General features: G+C 44.3%; 1 protein-coding gene across 4 annotated transcripts in view; it reads right to left on the reverse strand.

The window, feature by feature from the left end:
* The window catches only part of PLCL1 (phospholipase C like 1 (inactive)), a 228,945-nt gene that overhangs the window by 57,066 nt on the left and 147,860 nt on the right, over window positions 1-24,019 (reverse strand). For 3 of the 4 annotated variants that reach the window (XM_055812011.1, XM_055812010.1, XM_055812012.1), the window contains exons 2-3: window positions 7,792-10,263; window positions 5,380-5,583 (exon numbers count right to left, since the gene is read on the reverse strand). In XM_055812011.1, coding sequence (XP_055667986.1) covers window positions 5,380-5,583; window positions 7,792-10,263 — 2,676 coding nt within the window. Of the gene's footprint in view, window positions 1-5,379; window positions 5,584-7,791; window positions 10,264-22,763; window positions 22,888-24,019 lie in introns of those variants that run through there. The other variant, XM_055812014.1, reaches the window with a different exon arrangement.

Consider the following 24,019-nt stretch of genomic DNA (forward strand, 5'->3'; position numbering starts at 1 on the left):
CGTGGGGAAGGAGTACCTTGTCGTGCCTCCATTGCTAAAAACAAAAACCACGAACAAACAAAAAACTACCAAAAAAAACCCCCAATTACCAAAAAAACCCCAAGACCACCCAAACCCACCACCAAACAAACCCCAAAAAGGCTACAAAAATACAACCAATTTGAAAAAACAGGTGAAGCGCACACTGGGCTCATGAAAACTGGAACAGCATTCCCTCCTAAGCACGGAGCGTTCCTCGCAGGCCAGGCCATCAACTGTGTGCCAGCAAGCCTTGCGACAATGGAAGGATGTGTGCATGGTGCCAGGATGTGGGAAGGAGTGCTGGCCACCAGTCCACCTTGTCTCTGTCCCAGTATGCTCCAAGCCAGGCTTCTGTATCTGAGCCTTCCCCTGCAACAGCCCAGAAAGGAACATTTATCATGGATGATTACATCAACTGGGAACACCTGAAATACCTTATTGACACAAACTCCAGAAGGAACTGAGTAAAATTCACCTTCAATTCAAATTTAATGTTTCTACTTACAAATGTTTCTGGGGAAATAGGGTGTCAGAGTGTTGCTGGATGTGATGTGGTGCATGAGGACTGGTGCCCTAGAAAACAAGAGGAGCACAGGAGAAACACGGGGAGGGGTCAGCTTCCAAAACGCTTATGCTAAACCAGAGTAACTAAGGTACCCAACTAGAACTTCATTCTTTAAGAAAAGTTCTGATCTGACCGTTTTCAGGTTCTGTTTTAGAAGGGACTATGGGACATGGGCTATCAGAGAGAGGCACAGTGAGAGTGGCAGCTAAATAATAGAGAGAATTATAATTAATGGAGAAAGAACCAGGATTACTGCTTTCCCAGTCTGTCAAAATTTGGACAGAAAGCTCTTTAAAACAGATACGAATTCAAGATGTTGTCCATGTACTGGACTGTGTTTGACATCAGTGTGTTATGACACTTCCTTGGCAGTGGACTCTGCTCTGCAATATCCCTTGTCTTTTGCTGCTCAGAGAACTGTGAAAAATGTTCCTTTGGGGATGAGCCTATCCCAGCTGAAATATGAATTTCAGTGGAAAAGCTCACAAAAATCTATTTAGTCATTTTGCATTGACATAAATTTGGAAAATGGACTTTCTCCTTGGGAATAAAAAGCCATCATGCCTGCATCAAGACGAAGAAACTCCAAACGACTGAATTGGAAAGAAAAGTAGGCAAAGCAACAAAGAGTAGTCCCTCTCCACAGATACCTCAACAGAATTCTGCTAGCATGCATGGACCAGTGCCTGTGTCAACAAAAACACTGCCGTTAAACACACTGACTTGCTCCCCAGCAACATCACAGGTATTAATTCTCTACTCAAAAATCCCCAATCCATCTCTGTGCTGCCTGAAACATTCTTAACTAACTTTCCATCTCTCAACTACCTACAGACACCTTGCCCTTCCTTACCTGTCTGCTCCAAAGCAACAAGATCAGCTCCAGTAAAGAAGTTTGAATTCAGAGAAAAACATCAATATCAACAGGAGTTAAAAAATAGCTTCTCTGTTCAACCCTTTTTACACTTTTTGTTGTTTACAATTCATGTAAAAAACATGTAAAAATACTTGGGAGCTTCTTTTCTTTTTCTAGAGAAATTTCTGTATGCACAGGAGATCCGGTAAAACCAAGAACATTTATTATCACTTGTTTATTGCTTTTGATTTGCAAACGATTCAATCATTGGATCTTGGAGGAAAAGTAATGCTGAACCAATAAATGAAAAGCAAAGCGCAGAAGCGTGCCTGAGTTCATGCACGCTTGCAGCAGCACATAGATACACTGTGCAGAGAAACCACAATCTGTTTCTGAGCAATTCTCAACCAAAAAAAAATAATAATCCTAACTTCACAAGATAACTGTTTGCAATGAATAATTCAACCATCTGCCAGGTCCAGCTGGGCCCCGTCCCCTTTCTTCACGTTGAGCATCCTCTTTTTTTAGGTGTGATCAAAGAACACTGGCATCAGTTTGACAGGTTGTAAGGCACGCCGCACGTGCTGCCCACCTGAGCGAGCATCCTCCCATGGCCAGCCACCAGCAAGGGGGAGCACACAGGGAGGGGGGGAGGGGGGGAGCCAGAGTCCTTCCTCGTAGGAAGGGAAAGGTCTGAAAAACAGCTCCAAGTGACATGCCACACCGTCCCAGGATGTAAGGGTGGGAATCAATGACAACATGAACAGAATCCGTTCATCATACTCTATGTATGGTAGCAACAAAAGCTGTAAGTTGAAATAAGCTATTTTAAACTGTATTTTTGGCAGCTGGCATACTTTCAAAAATGTTTTCTGTGTATTATCAACGGTCCACCTTATTTTCTCAGTTTTGGTAAATACCATTCCTGCTCTCCTTTGCAGAAACTCCATACAACCCAGTATCACCAGTGAAGCCGCTCCTTCACAAGGCACAGCAGCACTTGAGTTCCACCAAACCACTGCAATGTGACCATTTGAAAAAAAAAAAAAAAAAAAAAAGTCTTGAAAAATCATTCCGGTTCCTTAAACAAAGCACATTAGATTTTATTCTAATAAGGCCTCTCTCAAAAGAAAATATTTAATGCAGAACACAACGGTAAAATTAATTGCCCAGGAAAAAAACCAAACAAACTGCACAAAGCGGTCTTTGTCGATCATGCCTGCTGACAAAGGCCAAGCAGGAGGGAACAGACAGTTAATTGTTTCCCAGAGCACTGTGGCAGGTCTCTGAGCTTTTGCACCTCCATTTGCCTGGACCAGCAGCCCCGATACGCCCCATTAAACAGGCAGGGAGAGGTTATACTTTCCGTGGAGTGGGGGAAGGTACGTTCTATTGGCAATTTCCTGTAAGAGGAAAAAATTCTAGCACATTAGGGCTGTTTTTATCAGAGATTATTTTCTAAGCAGACTTTTTAAAGAATGTGAAATAGGTGGTGTTTTCGGAGGTGCGAGGATGGGGTGGCCCAGCAATCTTGCTGCCTGTGCAGTGGAGCCCCTGAGTGAGGCAGACCTACAGTCACAGTTCCCGCTACAAGGCTTAGGGTCTTTAAAAGGAATTAAGAAATACAGCCCGTTCATACAAGAGAGAGGCCAACAACAGCTTCTATTTTATGCATTTAAAATTGCTCTCAGGCCTGTTCACCCAAAAAGTGCTTTGAAGTAAAGACATTTCTGGAGAATTAAAGACATGCAGCACATGCTTGTGGATCCAATTCCTTGAAGCCATATTTATCAACAACTTAAAAAGCTGCACTGCAGTGTATCTTGAATAAAAACAAACAAATAAAAAGCTACAATGTTTTAGATTGCTTCCACCAACATCTGCTCGTGCTTCAATTTGCACCAAAAAAAGGAAGGGGGGGGGAATTATTATTATTTAATAGAAATAGACCTGGGATTATACCAAGTTATTACAAACACCATAGCAAGGAAGAGCCCTTTCACAACATTAAAACTGCAAACCCCTCCCCACAATGCATTTTCAAATCTCAAGATTGATAGAGACAGTTCTTTTTTTTTTAAACACAGAAACGGCTGAATAGATTTCAATATTCTGGTGCTGGCATTGCCTCAAAAGGCAAAAATCCAAAATGTAGCAAAAACACTTATTAAATCTGGCTTTGGCTTTTCCAGCAGTAAATAGTTTTAGCAAAGTAAGAGGCAGTCCCAGCCAGGCAAAGGTTAAAAATAATTTCAAGTATCATGTTCTCATTAACTAGAATTACATCTCAAATCAACCCTTACATAGGCACAGAAGAATTCCCTTCTTCCCCTCAGATTTTAAGCTCCTTGTACTGTCTCTTGACATCCAAGGTACATCTTCCTCCATCAGAGACAAATGTGTGAGCAAACATTATTTAAAACAGTTACACAAGTGGTTTTGTCTGCATCTGAAAGAGGCCTTTCACCTACTGAAATTGAAAAACTGTTTCCAAAGCACAAGGAGGCCTTGAAACGTCCCATGTGTACTCTTCAGTATATAGTTACAAAGATAAGAGGTGACACTTTCATTTTGGTAAAACTCCATTAAGCAGGCCTCCAAAGACAGAAAAATCTCTTATTTATGTGGTATTTGCTCCTTCAGACCAGCATCACACCATGTAACAGATCTATCAAAAAACCCCCTCCAGTCTAAAATATGGCAATCAACTGGATCTGCAAATCCTCATTCTGGTATCATTACAGCTGGTATTTTATTTCCACAACCTAATCACCTTCAAGTAATATAAACCACTCTGAAAGAAACCCAAGGGTTATTTCAGAGTATTTTTAGTATTTCTCTTTTAATCAACATCAGTGTCTCCCTCTTCCCACCAAGCTGATTTTCTCCCGAAAAGCGTGTTGTAACAGGCAAAAAAACGAGAGGGAAAGGAGGTGAGCATTTGGCACATTGAATAGCTTGTCAAAGCTGCTATCATTCTTTGCAACACTTCAGGGTCTCAGGAAGCAATTCAATAGCCCCGAAGTTATTCACTGTTTTATTTCTTATGAACATAAGCTGCAGAAATAGCTGCTGTGCACTGAACATGCATCGTGATTTAGCCTGGTTGCCACAGCGTAATATTTAAATCAGGGTTTGCAAAACCACGCGGCTTGCTCTCGATTGCTGCAGACCGTTCAGTAAGGCTGGGGAAGCGACGGGGCAGCCTCACAGCCCAAGAGGCGCATGTGACAGCAACTTCTGCTGCTGGAAGTCACGCACAGCTGTTGCTCAGTCACCCACAGCAGCAACATATGTCAAGGCTGAGCAGCAGTGCTCACCTGGAATGACTTCAGTTCACCTCTATACCTTGCTGCCTGTACCACATTGACCTCTCCTTCCCCGTGCAAAAAAAATGGATGTTTTTAAACTTCCCTTCCAACTTTGCCATGTCCCCCCCAAGGGCAGCACTGACTTGGTCTGGCAGGGACTAGGGCACTACTTAGCAGCGCTGCTGAAAGGCTTGGGAAGGGGATGGCTCAGCTTGCCCAGGAACTCCCATGCTGCAGCTCTCTGCCTAATGGCCTTGCCCTCTGCTGTAGGGAGGCAAGCGAGGGGCAGTGCACAAATCTTGCTGCTTCCCAAGGACAATGACTAACAGCTGCCAGTACAAGCTGAATTGCTGCTATTCTTGTAAACAAAGTCCTCTTCAAGCGCCCACCTGTGCTAGCCACAACCGTGTTCAAAAAAAAAAAAAAAGAAAAAAAAGAAAAAAACCCAAACAACAAAAAGCCCAGTGTGGCGCTTTGGTGATTAAAGGACAATTGTGCACAGCCAAAGTCATTTGAAGAGCCTCATTTAATCAACCAAAACGTTTGTGCCTGCGAAAGCCAGCCAGCATAGCCTGCCACCTTCACAACGGTGGGGAAAGGCAGAGGTAGCCATGGTAAGTGCCTACCAGGTCATATGCCGCCAGGACCTTTTTCTGCACATCGGGCATGGTCCCCAGAGGCTCCAGGTAAGGAAACGTGTCCTTCATGCAGAGGGTAACGGAGGGTGTGTTGTCGCTGCTCACGAGCCGCGAGGACAGGGTCAGGATGCACTGCTTCAGGCTCGCCATGGGCGGCAGCCCACACAGCTCCTTGACGGACACCATGGCGTTCTGGGGGAAGGAAAAGAAATACTTGAGCACATGTTGCCACTTGCCACTCAGTCCCTGCTGCTTGCCAGTACCTTGTCAGTGCCTGCCCGCTCCCCCCCTGTGATGTAGGGCAGTGCTACCCCGCTGTCCCTGGGCTCCCCACGGACCCCGGGGTGCTGGCGCCCATGGAATTCCTATTCCCAGCTCCCCATGCCCGCTGCCAGCCCCAGCTTTCCCCCAGGCCCAGGTATTGAAGCTACCAGCTCTGCAGCTACTTTGCATGGCGAATCCAGCCCCGAGAGGGACAAGTTCTGGTCCCCAGCATATTAAACCATCAGCCTGAAATGCTATTTCTCTTCCCAACTGCTCAGATTCCAATTGCTTTTGATGCTGTAATAGCCTCATTCTCCTGTCATTATCATCCTCCAGCAAGAACAAGTTCGACAGAGCTTGTATTTCCCATGGGAAAGGCAAGCAGGAAAAAACCACTTTGTTTTCAGCCTTGCATTACCACATGATAAAGAAACACAAACACTCTTTCCCCTTCATAGGTCACATGTAAGAAAATCAATACTGGCTATACAGGTCAAACCAAGCTAACATGCCAGATTTATTTATTTATCAAGTCAGTGGCTATATGGCTGCCATGCCCTTAGCATTTAGCTTCCTGAGTCACACAACGAGTGACCACGATGCACCAAATCTGTGTAAGTAAGCATTGTAACAGCCCTTGTAAATGTACCTTGTAAACGTTCTCCTGCACATCTTGCTGGAAAAAGTAATCAGAAAATGCCCAGCTAATTAACAGAGGCTTTTCCCATTAATCAAATACATCAGCATGCAGTTAAATCTAATGACTGTGTTTTTACAAAGCATTCCCCAGAACAAGACCTTGTACTGAAATTTCACTTAGAAGGCACATTAATGCTGTTTCTGAGCCAGATTGAGAGTATTTTCTTATCCGATTCTTACATAGAACTTCCAGTGTGCATATAGTGCCTGGCCTGTACGGAAGGTGGAGTCAGCAGTCTGAACTAGTTACTTTCAAGGCCTGCAGGAAAGGAAAGGCTGGGAAGAGTTTCCCATTCTTAAAAATATGCTTAGACTATTCCCTTGGGAGTGATTTAAAACTTAAGTCATCTTGCAAACTTTTCCAGCTGCCAACATTTCATTTGCTTTAGACTCCGGCCAGCAGAGCGGGGTCAATGAAGTACCATGTGTTTTTCTCCAGTTTACAAGAAAGAAAAATGAATTGTTTCTGTGTCTTTACCAAGGAGATAGTTATGGCTGATTTCAGCTATTTATTGAAGAAAACTCATTGTTTAACGCTACTCAGTTTTGTTTCTAGGCAGCACCTGGGCCCCTGAGTTGAGCTGCCCCTTCAGCAAGTGGCAGTGCCCTGCCGTGCAGGGAGCACGGGAAGGCTGGCTCCTCTTGGGCCTCGCTGCCACTTCACCTCCCAGCGGCACGAAGGTCAAACCGGGCAGCTGTGCCGGGGCTGTGTGCCCGGCCCCGCCACGGCCAGCCGCAGCGGGCTCCGGCGGCGCTCAGGGCGGCACGGGTAGGCAGACATGGAGCCAGGAGCCCCCCGAGCCCAGGCAGGCTCAGGGCACCCGAGCCTGAGCTCAGCCAGCCGACACAACGCGGCTCCTTAGCAGGGAGGAAACCACAAGGCGAGCGGCACTGGGTGCCAGCGTGGACACCTGCAGCCCTTGGGCAAACGGCAGCAACGGGCACTCGGGGAAACGTGCTGCTCTTTGCACACTGGGATCTTCTGGTGTAGACAAGACCTTAATGACACATCCCCTGACTGTTTCTCAAGCTCATCAAAACAAAAAAATTTAAAAGCCTAACCCTCACTCGGTTAGCAGAACTAAGGCTTGCTGACATTCTCCAGCACCAGCGATGAAATTAAGTTTTTTGAAACCAGAGGCCTGGGCAAACAAACACTCAGTTCTGCCTTCTCAGACAAAAACAACCAGCAGAGCATGCATTTGGAGAGGGCCTATTGTTTTTTTAAAACATTTCTGCCTAACCCCACATTTGCTTTTTAGTTAGCACCTGTAACTATGAGCCTTCCGACACCCCATTAAAGGCTGACAACAGTGGTGGGTCCAAAGCCTCACCCGCTTCCACCAGCTTCAGCACGTTTGCCCAACCAGCAGCTTGCACCAGGACCTTCAATTCCACGTTCAGGACACACCAACACACGCGACAAAAGTGTCATACCTGCATATTCTCTCTCATGTCCGTAGCCTCTCGTAGCGGATGCACTGCCAGCTTAAAGATGTCATCGATAGTCTTGAGCCCGGTGTTCCTCAGCATGGTGTACTCCCTTGCTTTCTTCCCTATCCTCACCGAGAGGCTGCGCTTTTGGGCCTTCCCGCCTCCGCTTCGGTTGGTTATTGCAATGTGAACAAAGAGGGTAACGTGCTCCATGATATCGCCAACAAAGGACCGCAGTGGTATGTGCCTGTAGCCAGGCTGTAAGCACTCCAGCGGGATGGTGTACTGCCCTATGAACTCATCCCCAATGTAGTCATCATCCAAAACAACAAAACGGATTATGGCCAGCTCCGGCAGGTTGATCTGGAACTCAAAGCTTTCATCAAAAATGGGGTTATCACTGTTTTGCTGAACAGTTTTAGTTCTTTGTTCGGTGCAGTCTGCAGGAATCCCATGTATTTCTATGCAGACATAGGGGTCTATGACATCCCCTTTTGCACATGCACCCTTGGGCTTTGGAAAGTTCTGACCACTGATTATTTTGACATGCAGGACCTGGGGAGAGACCCCTGGAACAATGCCCTTGGTATTTGCACTGAAGTAAGATACCTCATCACGCATCACTGAAGGCCTGAGAACGTACCCGCATCCCCCGTTCTGTAGAAACCAGCCGGTGTGTAGGTCCATCATGGGCCCCGGGGTCTGATAGTTCATTGCCACTATCTGGCAACCACAATTCCAAAAATCCTGAGGATTTAAGTTGCTGGAGTCTATCCTCATAGCACTTGGGTACACCCTGGACAGAAACTTTTTGTTGTAGTTGACAAAATCTTCGGGATATTCATTTGCAATCCGACTGGCTTCTGCCTCACTGAAGGAGCACATTTCCCAATAATTTTGAGCTTTCATGGATGTCTCAAAGTCTTTGTATTGGACAGATTTGCATAGGGACACCAAGTCTGACAATTCCCTGCAGAGCCAGATCAGCTTCGGTTCCCTCGAGAAGTCCTCCGACAGTCTCCGGGATATCTCAGCCTCTTCATCTTCATCTGTGACTTCTCCTTCTAATATGTCCTGGTCACAAGGCAGCTTCTTCCCCTTCACAATGATCTTCATTTTCAGTTTCTCAGGTGATGGGAGGTAGACTTCAGAGGATAAAGGTGCCTCTGTGTACAGTTTGTTTCCGAAGATGCTTTTCATGTGTTGTACCACTACCTTCTGCTGCTGTACTGAGCAGTGGTTCCCCAGGCAGAGAATAAGGGGGTATTCTGAAGCAAAGAAGGCCAATTTGTTTATTACCTCAATAACATTTCGAAAGGCAAGTGGTGATGTCATGTTGTTACGGTTACAAATAATGGGTTCATTATCTGGGCCATCACAAACGTCTAGCTCAATACTCCGACAACTCATCTTTAAAGCTCTGACATAACCGTTGATATCAGCTGGCCCTCTGATCTGGTCTTCTATGAGATATGTATTGTGGGATGCATTGATGTAGTAATGTGACAAAGGCTGTGTCATGTCCTGGACAATTTTTTTGTGCTCTGGGTCAAAAATATCACATTCCGGGGACAACAAGTATTGCGTAAATCCATCAATTGCAAGAAAACCTTTCAACCGCCCTTCTTGAGAAAGCTCATACCTGCGTATGATATCTAGACACATTTCTTCTGTTATGTGGGTCACTCCTTGCTCAGCTTCTAAAAACAGCATGAGGTCATTGGCATCTAGATACTCTTTGTTTTTAGATATCTGCACAAGCAAGAAATAAACTTCAGGCCTTGTGCAAAGTTCACTGAACGCTTCACAAAATTCCTCTTTTGTCACTCGTGTTGTCAGTTTCTCTTTGCTTTTCTGGATTTCCTTAAATTTTAATCTAATCTTTGATTCCTTTAAGGTGGGATTAAGCTTTTTTATTAGCTCCACAGATGTATCTTCTAACATTATGCCATTACCATCAACATCTGCTGCTTCAAATACAGCTTTTAGCCAGGTAAACCGTGGGGTGTTATGGCTGCCTTCCATCAAATCCAGGGGTTGTTTGCTACGAGAAACCAAGTACCTTAATCCTGACACCCAAATATTGGCCACATCAGCTGAATTGGCAACCAAGTCAAGGGACTCATAGTTCTCACCATGAATTACCGACAGCGCACAGTCCTCAGAAATCTGGTCTGCAAGTCCATTGTTCCTGAACGTTTCGGTGTTCTTCCCTAGTCTGATCTCTTTTATAGCAGAAATGTCAAGCTTGGCTTTCTCAAGGTCCTTCTTGGACGGCTCCCAACGAAGAGCCTGCAGGTCAGGATCCAGAGTAAAAAAACGGTTATAAATCCGGGAATTTGGGCGAACTTTCTTCAATTCACACCCAGCTTGCATAAAGCTGATACAGTCACTGGCACTGCTTATTTTCTTCTCTGATGGCATGCTGCTGAAGGACACTGTTTTCTTTCTTCCACATTTTTGGTTTGAAGGATCCTGTGGAATAATTACATTAAAAAAAAAGAAGACAAAACAAAACAGTAAGTTTTATTTGGCCATTCCACAAGTACATAAATAATAAAGAAGATATGTTTATCTCAAGATAATTCCTGTTCTTCTGAACCTCAAAACACAACATGTTACCCCTTCCCACAATTCAGTTCCCTACTGAGCTATAAAATATACTGAGCTATACAGCGACTTGATTGACTGCAGCATTAGAGACACCAAGTTTTCATGAATGACATTTGCAGCTATTAAACTGCCTTCCAGATCTCAACAATATGCTACAGCTGTGAGGAGGTCGTATCTGCTTGTGCCACATACATTTTCAAAATAGACATACATGGAAAGAGAGGGTTCATCGGAACCTCCAGCACCCGTTTAAGGCCTGCATAACTAGAAGTGGGGTGGATCTCACTAGGATTTATGAGATATCGTGAATAAAGGAGGAACGCTGGGATAAAAAGGCATGAGACAAAGAGTCTCAGCCTATGTGGGAGGAGAAGGGGAAGAAGTCTCCGAAGCAGTGCTGGGAGGAGAGCCTGGGACGGGTCAGAACGCCTGTAGGGCACTCATGACAGCTTGGTGCTCAGCAGATGAGCGTCCTGTTTCAATTCCGTATCTTTTCTGCAACCTTGGGGCACCTCAAGCAAGATTAAACCAAAACCCAGCAACAGTCATGAGTCAGGCACACCCAGGAGAGTCTGGGCTTTCTTATTTGTGTATTTTAGTCTCCTTTAGCAAAGGATGCTCTCGCTAGGCTGAGAAGCCCATCTCTGCTGCACGTACAACTGCATGGCTCTCACGGGAGTCTTGTGTACCCTTCTGCTCAGCCCTAACCTACTTCACACTCTTGACTCCCCAGCTGCTTTGAGAAGTAGCTATTCTGGTCATTTCTGTGTACTGGGACCACAAAGCGCTGTGGGAAAATGGACAGCCAGGCAAGAAACCCAAAGCCTTTGTCTTTAGGGCGGATGTTCTAACTGCTCTTGAGAAGACACTTCGCCAGACACATGTGACTGTCTTTTCAGTATCAACTACCTACTTGCTTCCGGGATGTAAACCCAGCTGCCTGCAAAGCTTTCTGTAATTTCAGTGCAGCAACTAAGTTTAAATCTTTTCCCACATATTATCAATTCAAAACATTTCACAATAATTATAAATTGCTAATCATTCTTTTTTGTCTGCGTTATTTCAGTCTACTCCATTAGAACACAAACTATCCAACTGCTACCAAAAATATTTTAAAACATCATTCAAGGCTGTAATTAATAGCAAAACACTCGCTAAAATTGCTTTCCCTCCTGTTTCCCTAGCCACCAGCAACATTTTCCCAGTTCTCTGCCTTCTGCTGTTGAAGGGACTTTTGCTGCCTGGATTGGATTTTGAGAAGAGTCCCAAGGTGAGGAAATGTCGATGCCTGGTACAGGACTACCTACAGGACAACCTGGAGTACCCTTCCCTCCCCCAGGAGCTGGTTCCCCGCAGCTCCTGTCTATCTGCCATGTCATTCACCCTTCCTCAAGTCACACTCCCCTGCAAATCCTGACCGTGACCCCTGGTCTAGCAGTGCCCTCCACCCCCCCGCCTGTCCTGCCTGGCCGTGCCTGAGCAGGACCCTGCGCAGCTCTCCCAGCCACAGAGCATCACTCTTGGTGCTCATAGGAACATCTCCACTCACGACTTGCCTGTTTGTATGGACACTTTTGGCAAATTAGTCAGTATAGCTGTTTCTGTTTCTAATTGCTATTGTCATTCACTCACTTCACTCAATGACATACAAAATATTTCCAAAACCCCAGTGGCCCTCCCCACCCCAAACTGGCTTTCAAGGCATGGGATCTGCTGGGAACAAAATCAAAACCTCTAAACACCTTATGCTAAAGCTTTCTCATTAAACTGATACAGCAGCTTCTACTGACAAGAATAGTTACTCTAGCCATTCATTGTAGTACTTATTATGAGAATTAGTCTTAAAAAAATGGGAAGGAAGTCAATGAAGTGAGTGCCTCAGCTCAGCTACTTTTTTAATTACAGTTTTCTGCTAAAATATTCTGATCCTGCATTAACATACTGTGTTTTAATACACAGCTATGGCCAATGAAAATCTTCAAGCAATGGATCCTAATAAATACAAAGGCAGATGATTACCCTGCGGGTCCAAGAAGAGCCTCTTCTTTCTTATGCCTTTAGGTTTACAGGAGCAATGTTTAGATTTAAGATTGATGATTAATTAAGATAATTTTTCTCATATAGGAAGATGTATTAATGGCCTTTGACTCTGCAGTGATTCATTCCTTGACAGACTGGGGTTGCTCGGGGCCAGATGTGGAGAACTCATCAGAGCAGCGTAACTGATTTAGCTGCAGGTCTGCCATTTTGTCTTTGCTAGAGAGGCGGGAATTGTTACATGACTAATATTTTTTTCTGTGGAAAAATAAAAGCCATTTATTTTTAGTTCTAAAATACTTGTGCTTTTTGATGAAAATAAGACATATAAGGAATTAATCGGCTATTTTTCAATTATTAAGGTGGGGAAAAAACCTAACTAGCCTCGTGGAGAATCAACAAAAGTTGACTTTTAACATTCATGTTTAACCTTTCAGGGATTTTGGAGGGAATCAGATTATACTCTGTGTACTCTTTCCCTGCTTTAATTTTTGATGGCTACATCTGGTTTCGGACTTGGTGCTACGTAAGGAACATCAGAATTGTACAACAGCAGTTGTTCATCTCAGAGTAGGATTTCCCCATACCTTTTAACCAACTGAATAGGATTCAAGTCTAATCCACAGGCTAATTGCCTAAAATTAATGAGATTTTAGTATTATTGACATTGGTAGGCTTATTTTAACCGATACTAACAATCTCCCAATCTACTATACGACACACACAAACCCTGCAAAACTGTAATTGCTGAGCTTATTAATGCATCAGCTATCCCCCTCTTGCTCTCTACAGAATACGAACACACTCAGTCTTTCAATGTGAGAGCTGCTAGATTTAATGTGACAGTTTCCATTCATAATTATCAAGACGTTATTTATTCTAGTGTTGCAAAAACTCAAAATGCGTTTCTGTAAGCTCAAATGCTGTCTTCTCAGCCTGACAAGCCAGGCGCTCGCTTTTGTTCTACCACGTTCACATTGCTTAAACACGCGGCTCCAGATCCTGACACCACGCTTTAGCCAGGCCACACACCTCCAGGTCTGAGGGATCACCCCAGTGAGCAGAGGAGCGTTTCCTTCCAGAAGCATCCTCCCTTCACTGGGATCCACTCACATCAGAGCCTGGAGAAGATGATTTAAACACACCTTGCCTCCCCTCTGAGCTTAGTTCAACTAAGCCTACAGGCTGAGGTTGCTAGTTTTAGTTTAGCTTTTGCCTTTCTTCAAGTCTCTGCCTTAATCCAATTTTGACACGTTGCTCTTCTAAGACAAGACATCCAGCTAAGGACACTTCTGTGCTGCAGTGTCTCCACTGGCTAAATTCCTGCTGTGTTTTACCTTTCACTGGCTACCAAGAACAGGAATGAGTACAGCCCCCTGGCAAACTAAAAGCTGCCAACATCTTATGCAAATTAAACAGCAAACCTACCCTCTTGTGCTACCTGCAGATGCACAATGCCAATTAGCAAAAAACCAGGGTGTGTTCTCCCACACGAGAGCACTTGCTCCCCACCATTAACCGAAGGAACCAGAAAGCACAGTTGGATTTACCCCTGAATCTTGGAGGTGAAAAAAATCTATCTTTCTGCATGATGCCAAGTCCATCAAAACTGATCTTACCACACAGCAACTGGCCCAGGGCTGCCCTTACCCTCAGTCACTTATACCGATGACACTGAATTTATTGTGGCAATGAAAGAAGGAAAGGGCGATGCTTGCCAGAGAGTCTACATCAGTGTGAAAACAAACAACTAACTTACAGATTTTCTACCCTAAGGCCTTCTCGACCGAGCTCTATACAAAACACTGTTACTGGAAACAAACACAGCCAGTTTGCATGCAACGTACACACACAAAAGCACGTACAAAAAATCCCTACTTACAGGGGAAACCTCGTGCTTTCCAAGGCAGGACACTTCTTTCAAAGTGACTCAGACTATGGTTTCCTTCAGTTCTTTGGACACCCCCTACAAGGCGACCTAGCCAGCTGGCTCCGTCTCCTGCTCCTGAGCCTGCATAACACCATTATGCAAAACACCTCAAGACCACCTTCAACACGTGCTTAGCTTTCAACATACACACAGCTGCTCTGAAATCAGTTACCACTGAGGAGATGTATCTGAGTGCTGACCTGACCGCATCCTAACATTTTCTAAACGTTTCCAAAGGAGGGATTCAGAACTCCAGCCTAAGCATGCTCCCAAAATAGGAGAAGCTCTCCTGTCGAACACATCATCCTCGTCAGAGGGACTGGATATATAAACACTGGGATCAGCAAGCCATCAGCAGTTGTGGGAAAACTCCACCCCATCCACCCTGACCTTTGACCACACAGTCTTCTGCTGTTTAAATCAAAAAGCGAACAGAAATAAATACAAGGGATTAAAAAAAAAATGACTAAACATGCTCTCCACCTCATCGCACCCCGTTTGTCAAAACTGTAAGACATGAATTGATCTGAATTTAAGGAACAGGGCAGTAATAAGAGCTGTATAGCAACCCTGCACACAGAGGTCAAGCTCATGAATTATTATTTGTCTGAAATTAAGTTACCTGAAGGGCCTCTAAAGCACTGACAGCCTTCCAGGATCCTGCTAAGGAGGACAGGAGGGCAAAAAGCATCACTTAGCTGAAGACATCAAAAGGCCTTTAAGAGCTGCAGGGCTTCTGTGAAAGGATGCGAAATTCAGTAATGATGCTGAGCTAAACTTGTTAATTGTGGTTAAGAGCAATTTCCCCCAAAACCAATATACATTTTCACCGGTGAGTATCACTGTTGTTGGAAGAGAGGCTTTATTCCGATCTTTGCCGTTTCCTGAGAACCTACTACTAAGAAATCAATAACAGACAACTTAACCTGTCCTCACAAATAGCTTGTGATAAATGGTGTATCCTAAAAAACTATTTGCTCTGGAAACTCCACATAACCGACTTAATTGGCCAACTGATTACCTGTTTTATTTTTTTTTCCAGGAGAAACTAATTAGCTCTACAGGGTGAGGTTTTTTGGGGATGCTTCTAGATATTTCACTTATACACAGACAGAAGCCCAGCCCCTGAACATCTTAAAGTCTTACAGTACTTCTGGTGGCAAAATCTACCTTTAAACTTTAAATAAGTCAGTGAGTCACTGGTGGCACTCGAAGCACCATGTAGCAGGCTGACAAATAATGGTGCAATTTTTCTGTAATGAAGTCAGTCAGAGCAGGGAAGGTTTATATAAACTATCCAAGAGAACGCAGAAAGGCAATGTTGGGGTCGGGGCTGCAACCGGATCCCATGCACATGTGGGGCTTAGTCCACCTGATCAGAGATGCGACTCAAAGCTTGAACCTACAGTACTGGTACGTGATTACTACAGGCAGCAATGATCATTGGAAACTGGCATCCATTATTGGCACACAAAGCTTTCTTCTGTGACTCTCTGCCATGTTCTGGCCATCCTCAGCGAGCATCCCAGGACTGCTCATTTCGCCGGTTTTATTGGCTCTCCTCAGAGCCTCTGCTATCACAACAGATCAGTGAGCTGAACTCCCTCTAATCTTTCTTGTCTAGGCCTGTAGGATGCAAGTATCAGATATCCACTGTGACAACTCACAGGACAGCAAAGAAAAGGTTACCTACTCAAAATTCATCCAGGCTGACAAATCGTGGCACAAAGCAGCTACCTCCGCATGAACAAGCAAACAACCTCATCACTGGCACAGGCAGCCACGGGGATGTTGCCGCTCACCCTTGGGCTAACTGCACGGCTCAACAGATAGCGAAAGCAGATGTTAACACTGTGGGACCAACCTCAGTAGCCTCTTCAAGGCAAAATTCCTGCTAATTCAGGGATTTATGCACATGTGGAATAAAGACTGGATCCAAAGTTTAACACATATGCTCTTAAAAGCTGAGATACAGACGTAATGGAATAAACAGAAAATTTAAGGCAGACCAAAAATACAACATGGACAGATACGTGAGAAATAGCTTCAGAACACAGTGTCCAACGATTTTCCAAATACTAAAATAGTCCCGCCGGCACGTCTGCAAATCCAGCTAGTTATCACTAACTAGCAGTTTAACTCAAGCTTAAGTTCTATGTAGAAGCCTAAGCTTTCTCACCATTTCTCACCATTCATGAGAAAGCAACAACTAAGGGAACTTAGACACAGGAGAAACTGTGACACACTGTCATGGGGAACAGTAATATCAGCGTTTACAGGCTTTTCTCCACTCCCCAGGATTACCTCGACATCGGGCATGGGCAGTGGGCTGTCACCAAGACCTATAATAATGACTTTACAGTCAGCTTCTCATCAAAAGGGGAGGAAACGTCACCCCACATAACGGGCACCCCACAGGCAGGAAAACAGTGAGGACCACAGGGATGCTGAATAGTCCCCACTGGAGAAGTTCCACAGGAGGCAAGATTATAACGGCTTGTCTGCTTTCCTCTTATCCTCCATTACTAAAAATCACTTTCAAATACTGGAGTGTAAGGCTGGAGGGGGATACAGAAGGATGTCTGGAGGAGATCTTCGAAAAGAACACCTGAACCAAAATGATTTCCTGTTCAAGGAATGCTTTGTTGTGTGTTTTCTTTTCTTCTTGCTTTTTAAAATCACTAACACTGCCAAATTTATTCAATTTTACCTTGAAGAGAATTTACCTCTGCTGTTTAAATGACAAATAAGAGCAAAAGAAAAAAAGCAGCAGCACACAAAGACTCCATCTGGAAACACTTTTTGGAAATGGAAACTACGCAATTCAAGAAGGTTTTTTTTTTTTCTGGCATGGTACAACACTGAAGTTACTACTTCTGCTTGGTTTTATAATTAGGACTGTGAAGCCAAAGTCAAGAAGCTTCCAAAAGCACAAGACCAGGAGTGTCTCTAATGAGGCTACCACTTCATGGCTCCTTCTGCATTGTTCCTGAATTTTTCTGTTTATGCTTTCTCAACCAACTGCCTCCTACAAGGACAGTCCTTAAATAACGGTGCAAGTACCTATCCCTTCATGTGTTAAGCATCATCTGCAGTGAGAAACAAATGCCTGTATGACTCTTCAATACATACACAAGACAACTCCATATAACCCTGTGGAGGGCCCCAACCGATGCAGAAGATTTTTATGGTTCCTCTTTGTTCTCCCTGTGGAACAAAACTTTCACTTCTGACACCCCAAGTGCCAGATCTACTTCCAGTTGATCTCCATTTGGAAGGAGGCTTTTAGTTTGGAAGGGACTGACACAGCCCCCTGGATGTAATGAATGCCTTCAACCACTGCCGCTCCCAAACATTCCCTTTATTTCCAAGCACTTGGTTGCTCACAGGCTGTAATGCTTATGAGTCTCTGAGGGCACCTGGGACATAGATTGAATTTATATCCCTGTGCTCTAAGGGAATGTAAACCTGAGAAAGACAGAAAGACACTTGGTCTTCAAGCAGAAACAGTAGCAGCAAGCACTGTGAAAATGAGATCTCGGCTGCAGCATCCCCAGGAGAGCTCCACTGTACAAACTCTTGTTCTTGTACAGATTCTCTTTTGAATGCACCTGGGGCAAAACTTAAAAGAAGTGTCTGCTTAATGCAGCTACCCCTACAGCAACCACAGACCTGCCTTACACAGCTCCTGCCTCCAAGCAAAGCAGTCCACAGCTCCTGTCAGCCTCCATCTGCAGGTAGGTAAGCTGTACCGAGCAGTCTACACCAGAGTCCACAGATAGTGCTGCCTCAGACCAGAGAGGAGAGGTCAGCAACCAAACCAGGGGTCCTTATTAATTACCTGTTTTAAGTATTTGAGCTGATCACCACTCTTAGTAGGTGGCACAGCAAAAGAGTCTCTCAGGTTGGAGAAGGTCCCAAGTTGCTTAGATGCAATAAATCAAATGCATGCCCTTAAATCCCATCTGGAGACAAGCCAGCACCAAGAGTAACTTGAACTCTCATTTATACCTGCTTAAAACTTCTGCATTGATTTCAGGTTTACAAACGCGACTGCAGTGATGGGGCCTTGTGCTGTCCAAAGCGTGGATGACAGCAGAAAAAGCTGCATCTGGAGAAAACAGCCCAGTGCCCCCCAGAAGGAACAGACTGGAGCTGTGCTCCACCCACTCTTCACACAGAGCTGGAGCAGAGGCATTACAAGAGCACAGGGCATATAACCAGCCTGAACCTGCAGCAGAAAAATAAATGAAGATCTAAGGTCAGGAGCTGGGAAACACCAAAGATCCAGTGTCTCAGCATCCTCCCAACAGCCCTGAGCACCACGGCCAGGAGGACTCTAAAATACCGCTATCGAACACTGCGCAAGCTCACTGAGAGTTACATACAGCCTGACCCTGACACGAGGGCTGCCGTGGCTCCAGGGAACAGGGAAACGAGCACTGCAGGATCTGTACATCTCAGCACAGCATTCATCTCTCTTGCTAGTCAGAGACATGACAGCTCCACAGTAAGTGCAGAGGGCACTGCCACAATGTCCTTCCTAAACACAGAGACCACAGCAACTTCCCACTGTCACTAGCTGAAACAAGATTTAGAAGCTGCTCTGTACATTTGCACAGGCGTGGGTGCAGTCACACCTACACCTGCAAGCCGACGCCGAGACACCCGACCCAGCTTCCAGGTCCTCACCCACGGTCCTGCCAGCAGGGAAGCCCCAGCTGGCTGTGCGTACTGCCGCAGCAACCCTCTGCATAGTATCCAAGTCTCGGTGTGATGGCACAGGCTGCAGAATAAGCCGTGGCAGTAACCCCAGCCACCCACAGGGCTCAGAGAGTGCGAGCGTTCAAACCAGAAAGAACCTACTGGGCTTGGAAGCCTTTGGAACGATAGAAGATGGGCTTTTTATTTCCACATCACCTGGGCGCCTGGGAGAACAGCATCATGCATAGCATCCTGCAATGCTGCAAAAATTGAAACATGAACACAACACACTATGCACACACCCTTCCGTGGGCTCTTAGCTGCAATGATTTTGTTCATTTCTGCATCTTGTCCAAAAAAACCCCATGCGCTTTAAGCATTATAAGAAATTAGTTATTCAGATACAGACATTAAATCAGAGCAAGATCTTCTTTGCATCCCTTGTCTAGAGAAAAAAACACAGCAAAACCACAACTAAAACTAAGGACTTGAACTGAGACAGAATTGCAAGAATCTGACCTGCCTCAATTCAAAAAAACATTACTATTTTTTTAATATTAAAGAGACCTCCCATTACATCTGTGGGAAGTCCTCCTTAAAACCTGACAGAAGAGGATGATCTGTAGGTAAATCATCTAAACTTTCTTCAATGAATCCATGGAAAACGCTATCCAAACCAGACAAGCCACAAAGAAGCTTATGCTAGTTAAAAACATTCTCTCTTAATCAGGAAAGAAAACCAGCTATAACAAAGCAATCCATTACAAACTGAAAATAAGAGAAGTTGTTGGAGTGGGTTACAAAGTAAAGAGAATTAAGAAATTAGTGAAGGAGGAAAATAAACAAAGGAGTCTATTTTCAGCATCTGGTGGAGCTGATACATGCAGGACAAGGCTTTGGTGGCAGGTGGAAGTTGCAGCAGAGAAGGTCCAGACAGTTCAACTGAAAATACTAGGAAAAGGCTGAATCCCACCAGCAGTCCATCACTGCGTGGGAACACTGGTGGTGTTAATAGTACAAAAGAGCATTTATTCACTACACGACAGCAAAAGAATTCCAGTAGTAACTCAGGAGGAAAAGCCAAATGAGTTTAGAAAGACCTGGCTAAGGAAAAGCTTGCCCCACTGGTACTCCCCTTCACGAGACCTCTGAATGTTGGATCTGCAGCTGATCTGTGCGTGTGTATTTTTCATTGTCAAAATAATGGAAAAGCTGAAAAAAGATTTGATTAAGTAAGACTAAAAGATAATTAGCACTAACTATTTCCAACATTACAGAAAACAGATCTTGTCAGACTAACCTGATATTTCTTCTTTCATGAGATTAAAAGTTTGGTTGATACACACAGTCATCACAATATACTTAGACTCTGTAATGTATTATGGTTTCTGCAATGCACTGGACTTGGTACTGAATGACATTTTGATTAAGAAGGTAGAGTAATAAACTCAGAAGACATTAAATGGATCTAACACAAGATACATTACATGTCTGTCATGGTTTAACCCCGGCCGGCCACCAAGTACCACCAGCTGCTCGCTCGCTTCCTCTCACCCAGAGGGGTGGGGAGAAGAATCGGAAAGGAATGTAAAACTTGAGGGTTCAGATAAGAACAATTTAAACAGAATTAAAAGGAAATAATTATAATGGAAAAGGTGGTGGAAAGGATAAAATCCAAAGGGAAAGGGAGAAAGGAAAACAAGTGATGCACAGTACATGTGCTCACCACCTGCTGACCTGGTGCCCAGCCAGGCCCCGAGCCCCAGCTCACCCCCCAGTTTATATACTCAGCATGACGTCCCATGGTATGGAATACCCCTTTGGCTGGTTCAGGCCAGCTGTCCTGGCTGTGCCCCCTCCCAATTTCCCGTGCCCCCCCAGCCCTCTCGCTGGCAGGGCCCAAGGAACTGGAAAGTCCTTGACTTAGTATAAACATCGCCCAGCAAGAACTGAAACCAGCAGTGTGTTACCAGCATCGTTCCCACATCGGAGCCAGAACACAGCACTGTGCTAGCTACTAAGGAGAAAATGAACTCCATCCCAGCCAAAACCAGGACATGTCTCAAATGCAACAGTAGACTGGAACACTCGTCATGTAGATATGCTTCAAATGGGATCCTGCAGGAACCCATTCTCAGCGCAGTGCTATTTAGCATTTTTAGAGTGACCTGGAAGAAAGCATAAAATCAATATACATGGAGTCTAGAGATGATAGAAAGCCAAGATTTGAACAGAAACGAAAAACAAAGAATACGAGTCAGTGACCAAAAGCCAAAAGACTGCTTGACAAGCAATGCATGGGGAAAAAAAACCAAACAAAAGCCCGTTCCCAGAAGACCAATATATGAGGTCACAAATCTGGAAACACAAAGGGCAGGGATTATTTACAGGACTCTGATCCAGGAAACAGTAATTTTGGGAAAAAAACCCTACTTTGTCATCACAGATGATCAGCACATGATGTAACAAAAAGATCATCATGATGGTATACTTAGTTGTACAGACATAGTATCTACTTTAGATAGTAAAGTTCTAATATCTTTGTATTTGTCCATCACGTGGTACCCTCCATTTAGAAAGGACTGGAGAGAGCTCACAAGAGCAACAAGAATCAAGAATATTTTGGAAAACACATTCAAGAAAGAGATTCCAGATTCTTCTAATTCAATACACACATTGCCCATACGCAATTGCATAAGTCCAAATTTATGTAAGGAATAACTTTAAAGGACACTTCTTACGCCCTGGCAAAGGTGTATCTGGGCGGTTTTATTCAGAATGTAATGGTTTCCATTGCATCAATGTATTTTAAGAAGCCCTTCAAATTACATTTCCTTAAGGACCACGTAGAAATTCAAGATGTGGACTGACATCATCACAGACTATAAACGATTATATAAAGCACCATAACCAAAGCAAAGACAACCCGCAGCGAGGAAAGCTGACGATGGTCACAGCCTCCCAAGGGTGGCTGAAGAGAGTCTCCATCACCTAAAAGGTATTTATCAGCACCTCATTCCTTCCGAAAGGGTGGGCCGTGAGGTCAGATGGGATTTCATTCAAGCCCCGCATAACGGAGAATGGACCAGATTTCAGTGGTATCTTCTGGCCTGATTATTTAGGAATTGGCTCAAAAATTTGATCCTGTGTTTTTCCAGAGAAACCTGTTCAACATGACTATGCCTTCTGGTCTGGTATCATGGCACTGGAGATTACCAGGCACTGAGGGCCCAAAATAGGATGACCAATTTACTTTCATTCTAAATCTTACAACAATCCTCCAGGAATAAAATGTGTAATCCAATAAGCCACCCAAATCTCCATAGTCTAATCACTTTATTTTAAGCCCTTTTTAATCAACTTAAATTATTTCTTCATTAATCACATTTATGCTGATTCAGATCAACTCTAATCCTTACATTTAGCAAGGAAGTTACAAAAAAAAAATCAATAAAATAAGGTAATGAAACTGGTTTAATGGGAATATATTTTAAGAATTCTGACTGTCATTAATAATTGAATTATTAAATAAGTTGAGACAGAATACATAAAGCCAAATATGAACTATGGGGGCAAGACAGCAGCATTGTTTTAGCTGGTCTATAATGCACTTGGGGGTGAAATTTTGCCCCCAGCGTGCTGCCTGAAGGCCCCAGCTTTCTGTGAGAGAAAAAAGCCTCTTTCAGCATACCTGACAAATGCATTAGCTCCTCCAAGGAAACTGTTTACCAATGTAGGAAAGCGTCCTTGAGTTGTAGGAGTTTGTACAGCTGGTGTCAGGCTCTCCGTGGGGGTACCGGCACCACCTCCACAGCAGCCCACGAGACAGATCCCTGCGGCAGCCCCAGCGCGGCCCAGTCGCCCGGCGTGGGTGGGAGTGCGCTCCATCCCCCTGCGCGCGTGGCTGCCCGGCTCCTCTCTCTGCGGCACTACCCCTTGTCAACAAGCTTCATCACAACACCAGATTAGGGGAAAATTTCTGATCGCTCCTCTACAAAGTGTACACAGGGGTACCGAGGCGTGTCTGTATGTATACGCGTACCCAAAAAAATTCTGAAGTATTTTACTACCATCTACAGTTTTTTAGCTTTGCAGCTATGGACACAGTGCATACAACGCACCCACCTTGGACATCCTGAGGCTGACAAGCTAGGCTGGAGGTATGAATTATGCCTGCTGATGTAACAGCAGACTGCGCCAAGCCATGAAACATGCTGCTGCACTGATGAAGGAGTTGACAGGGCTAAGACCAACATACAAGTGGAACAATGATTTCAACGGTCTACTTAGCAACAGTACAACAAATTAAACATCTCCCTTAAAAGCAAAACACAGATTTCCCCATTAATACAAAGGAAATAAGTACCCAAGAGACAGCTGCGGTAGCCTCATTAAATCATATTATGTGAATCTAATAAGCAGGCACATTCCAAATTTTTACCAGTGCAGATGCTGAATGTTTGCATTACTCATCAAAATCGGGAGTAAATTATGCAGGTTACAAGTGCTTCGATAAGCTGCAAACTGCAGCATCATAAACATCCAATTTATTTAAAGAATAACTGATCTGCTATGGTGATGTGCTACAGTTTTTATCACGTTTCTTTAAAACTATCCACACTGAAGGGAAGAGCTCTCCCACTTCCCAGAGCTCAAGTCTTAGGGAGAGAAAAAAACTGGTCATTTGTGGTCTTCCTTAATAAATACAGAACTGCAATTGTAATGTAATTTTATTCTGGTCATACATTTTGCTAAATAATGATAATTCCTCTGTCTCACAAGTAAATCAGCTGCATGCCTGAATATTACGGTCCCTTGGGTTTCACACAGCACATGCATTTTTACAGTTTAAGTATATCACCAACCTGGCGTAATTGCTTCCATCCAGCTAATATTTAAACATTATGAATTAGTGGCAATAAGGGTACTTAAAAAACAAAACAAAAT

Source organism: Falco peregrinus, chromosome 8, assembly GCF_023634155.1.
Source record: "Falco peregrinus isolate bFalPer1 chromosome 8, bFalPer1.pri, whole genome shotgun sequence".
In the NCBI taxonomy this organism is placed as follows: Eukaryota; Metazoa; Chordata; class Aves; order Falconiformes; family Falconidae; genus Falco; species Falco peregrinus.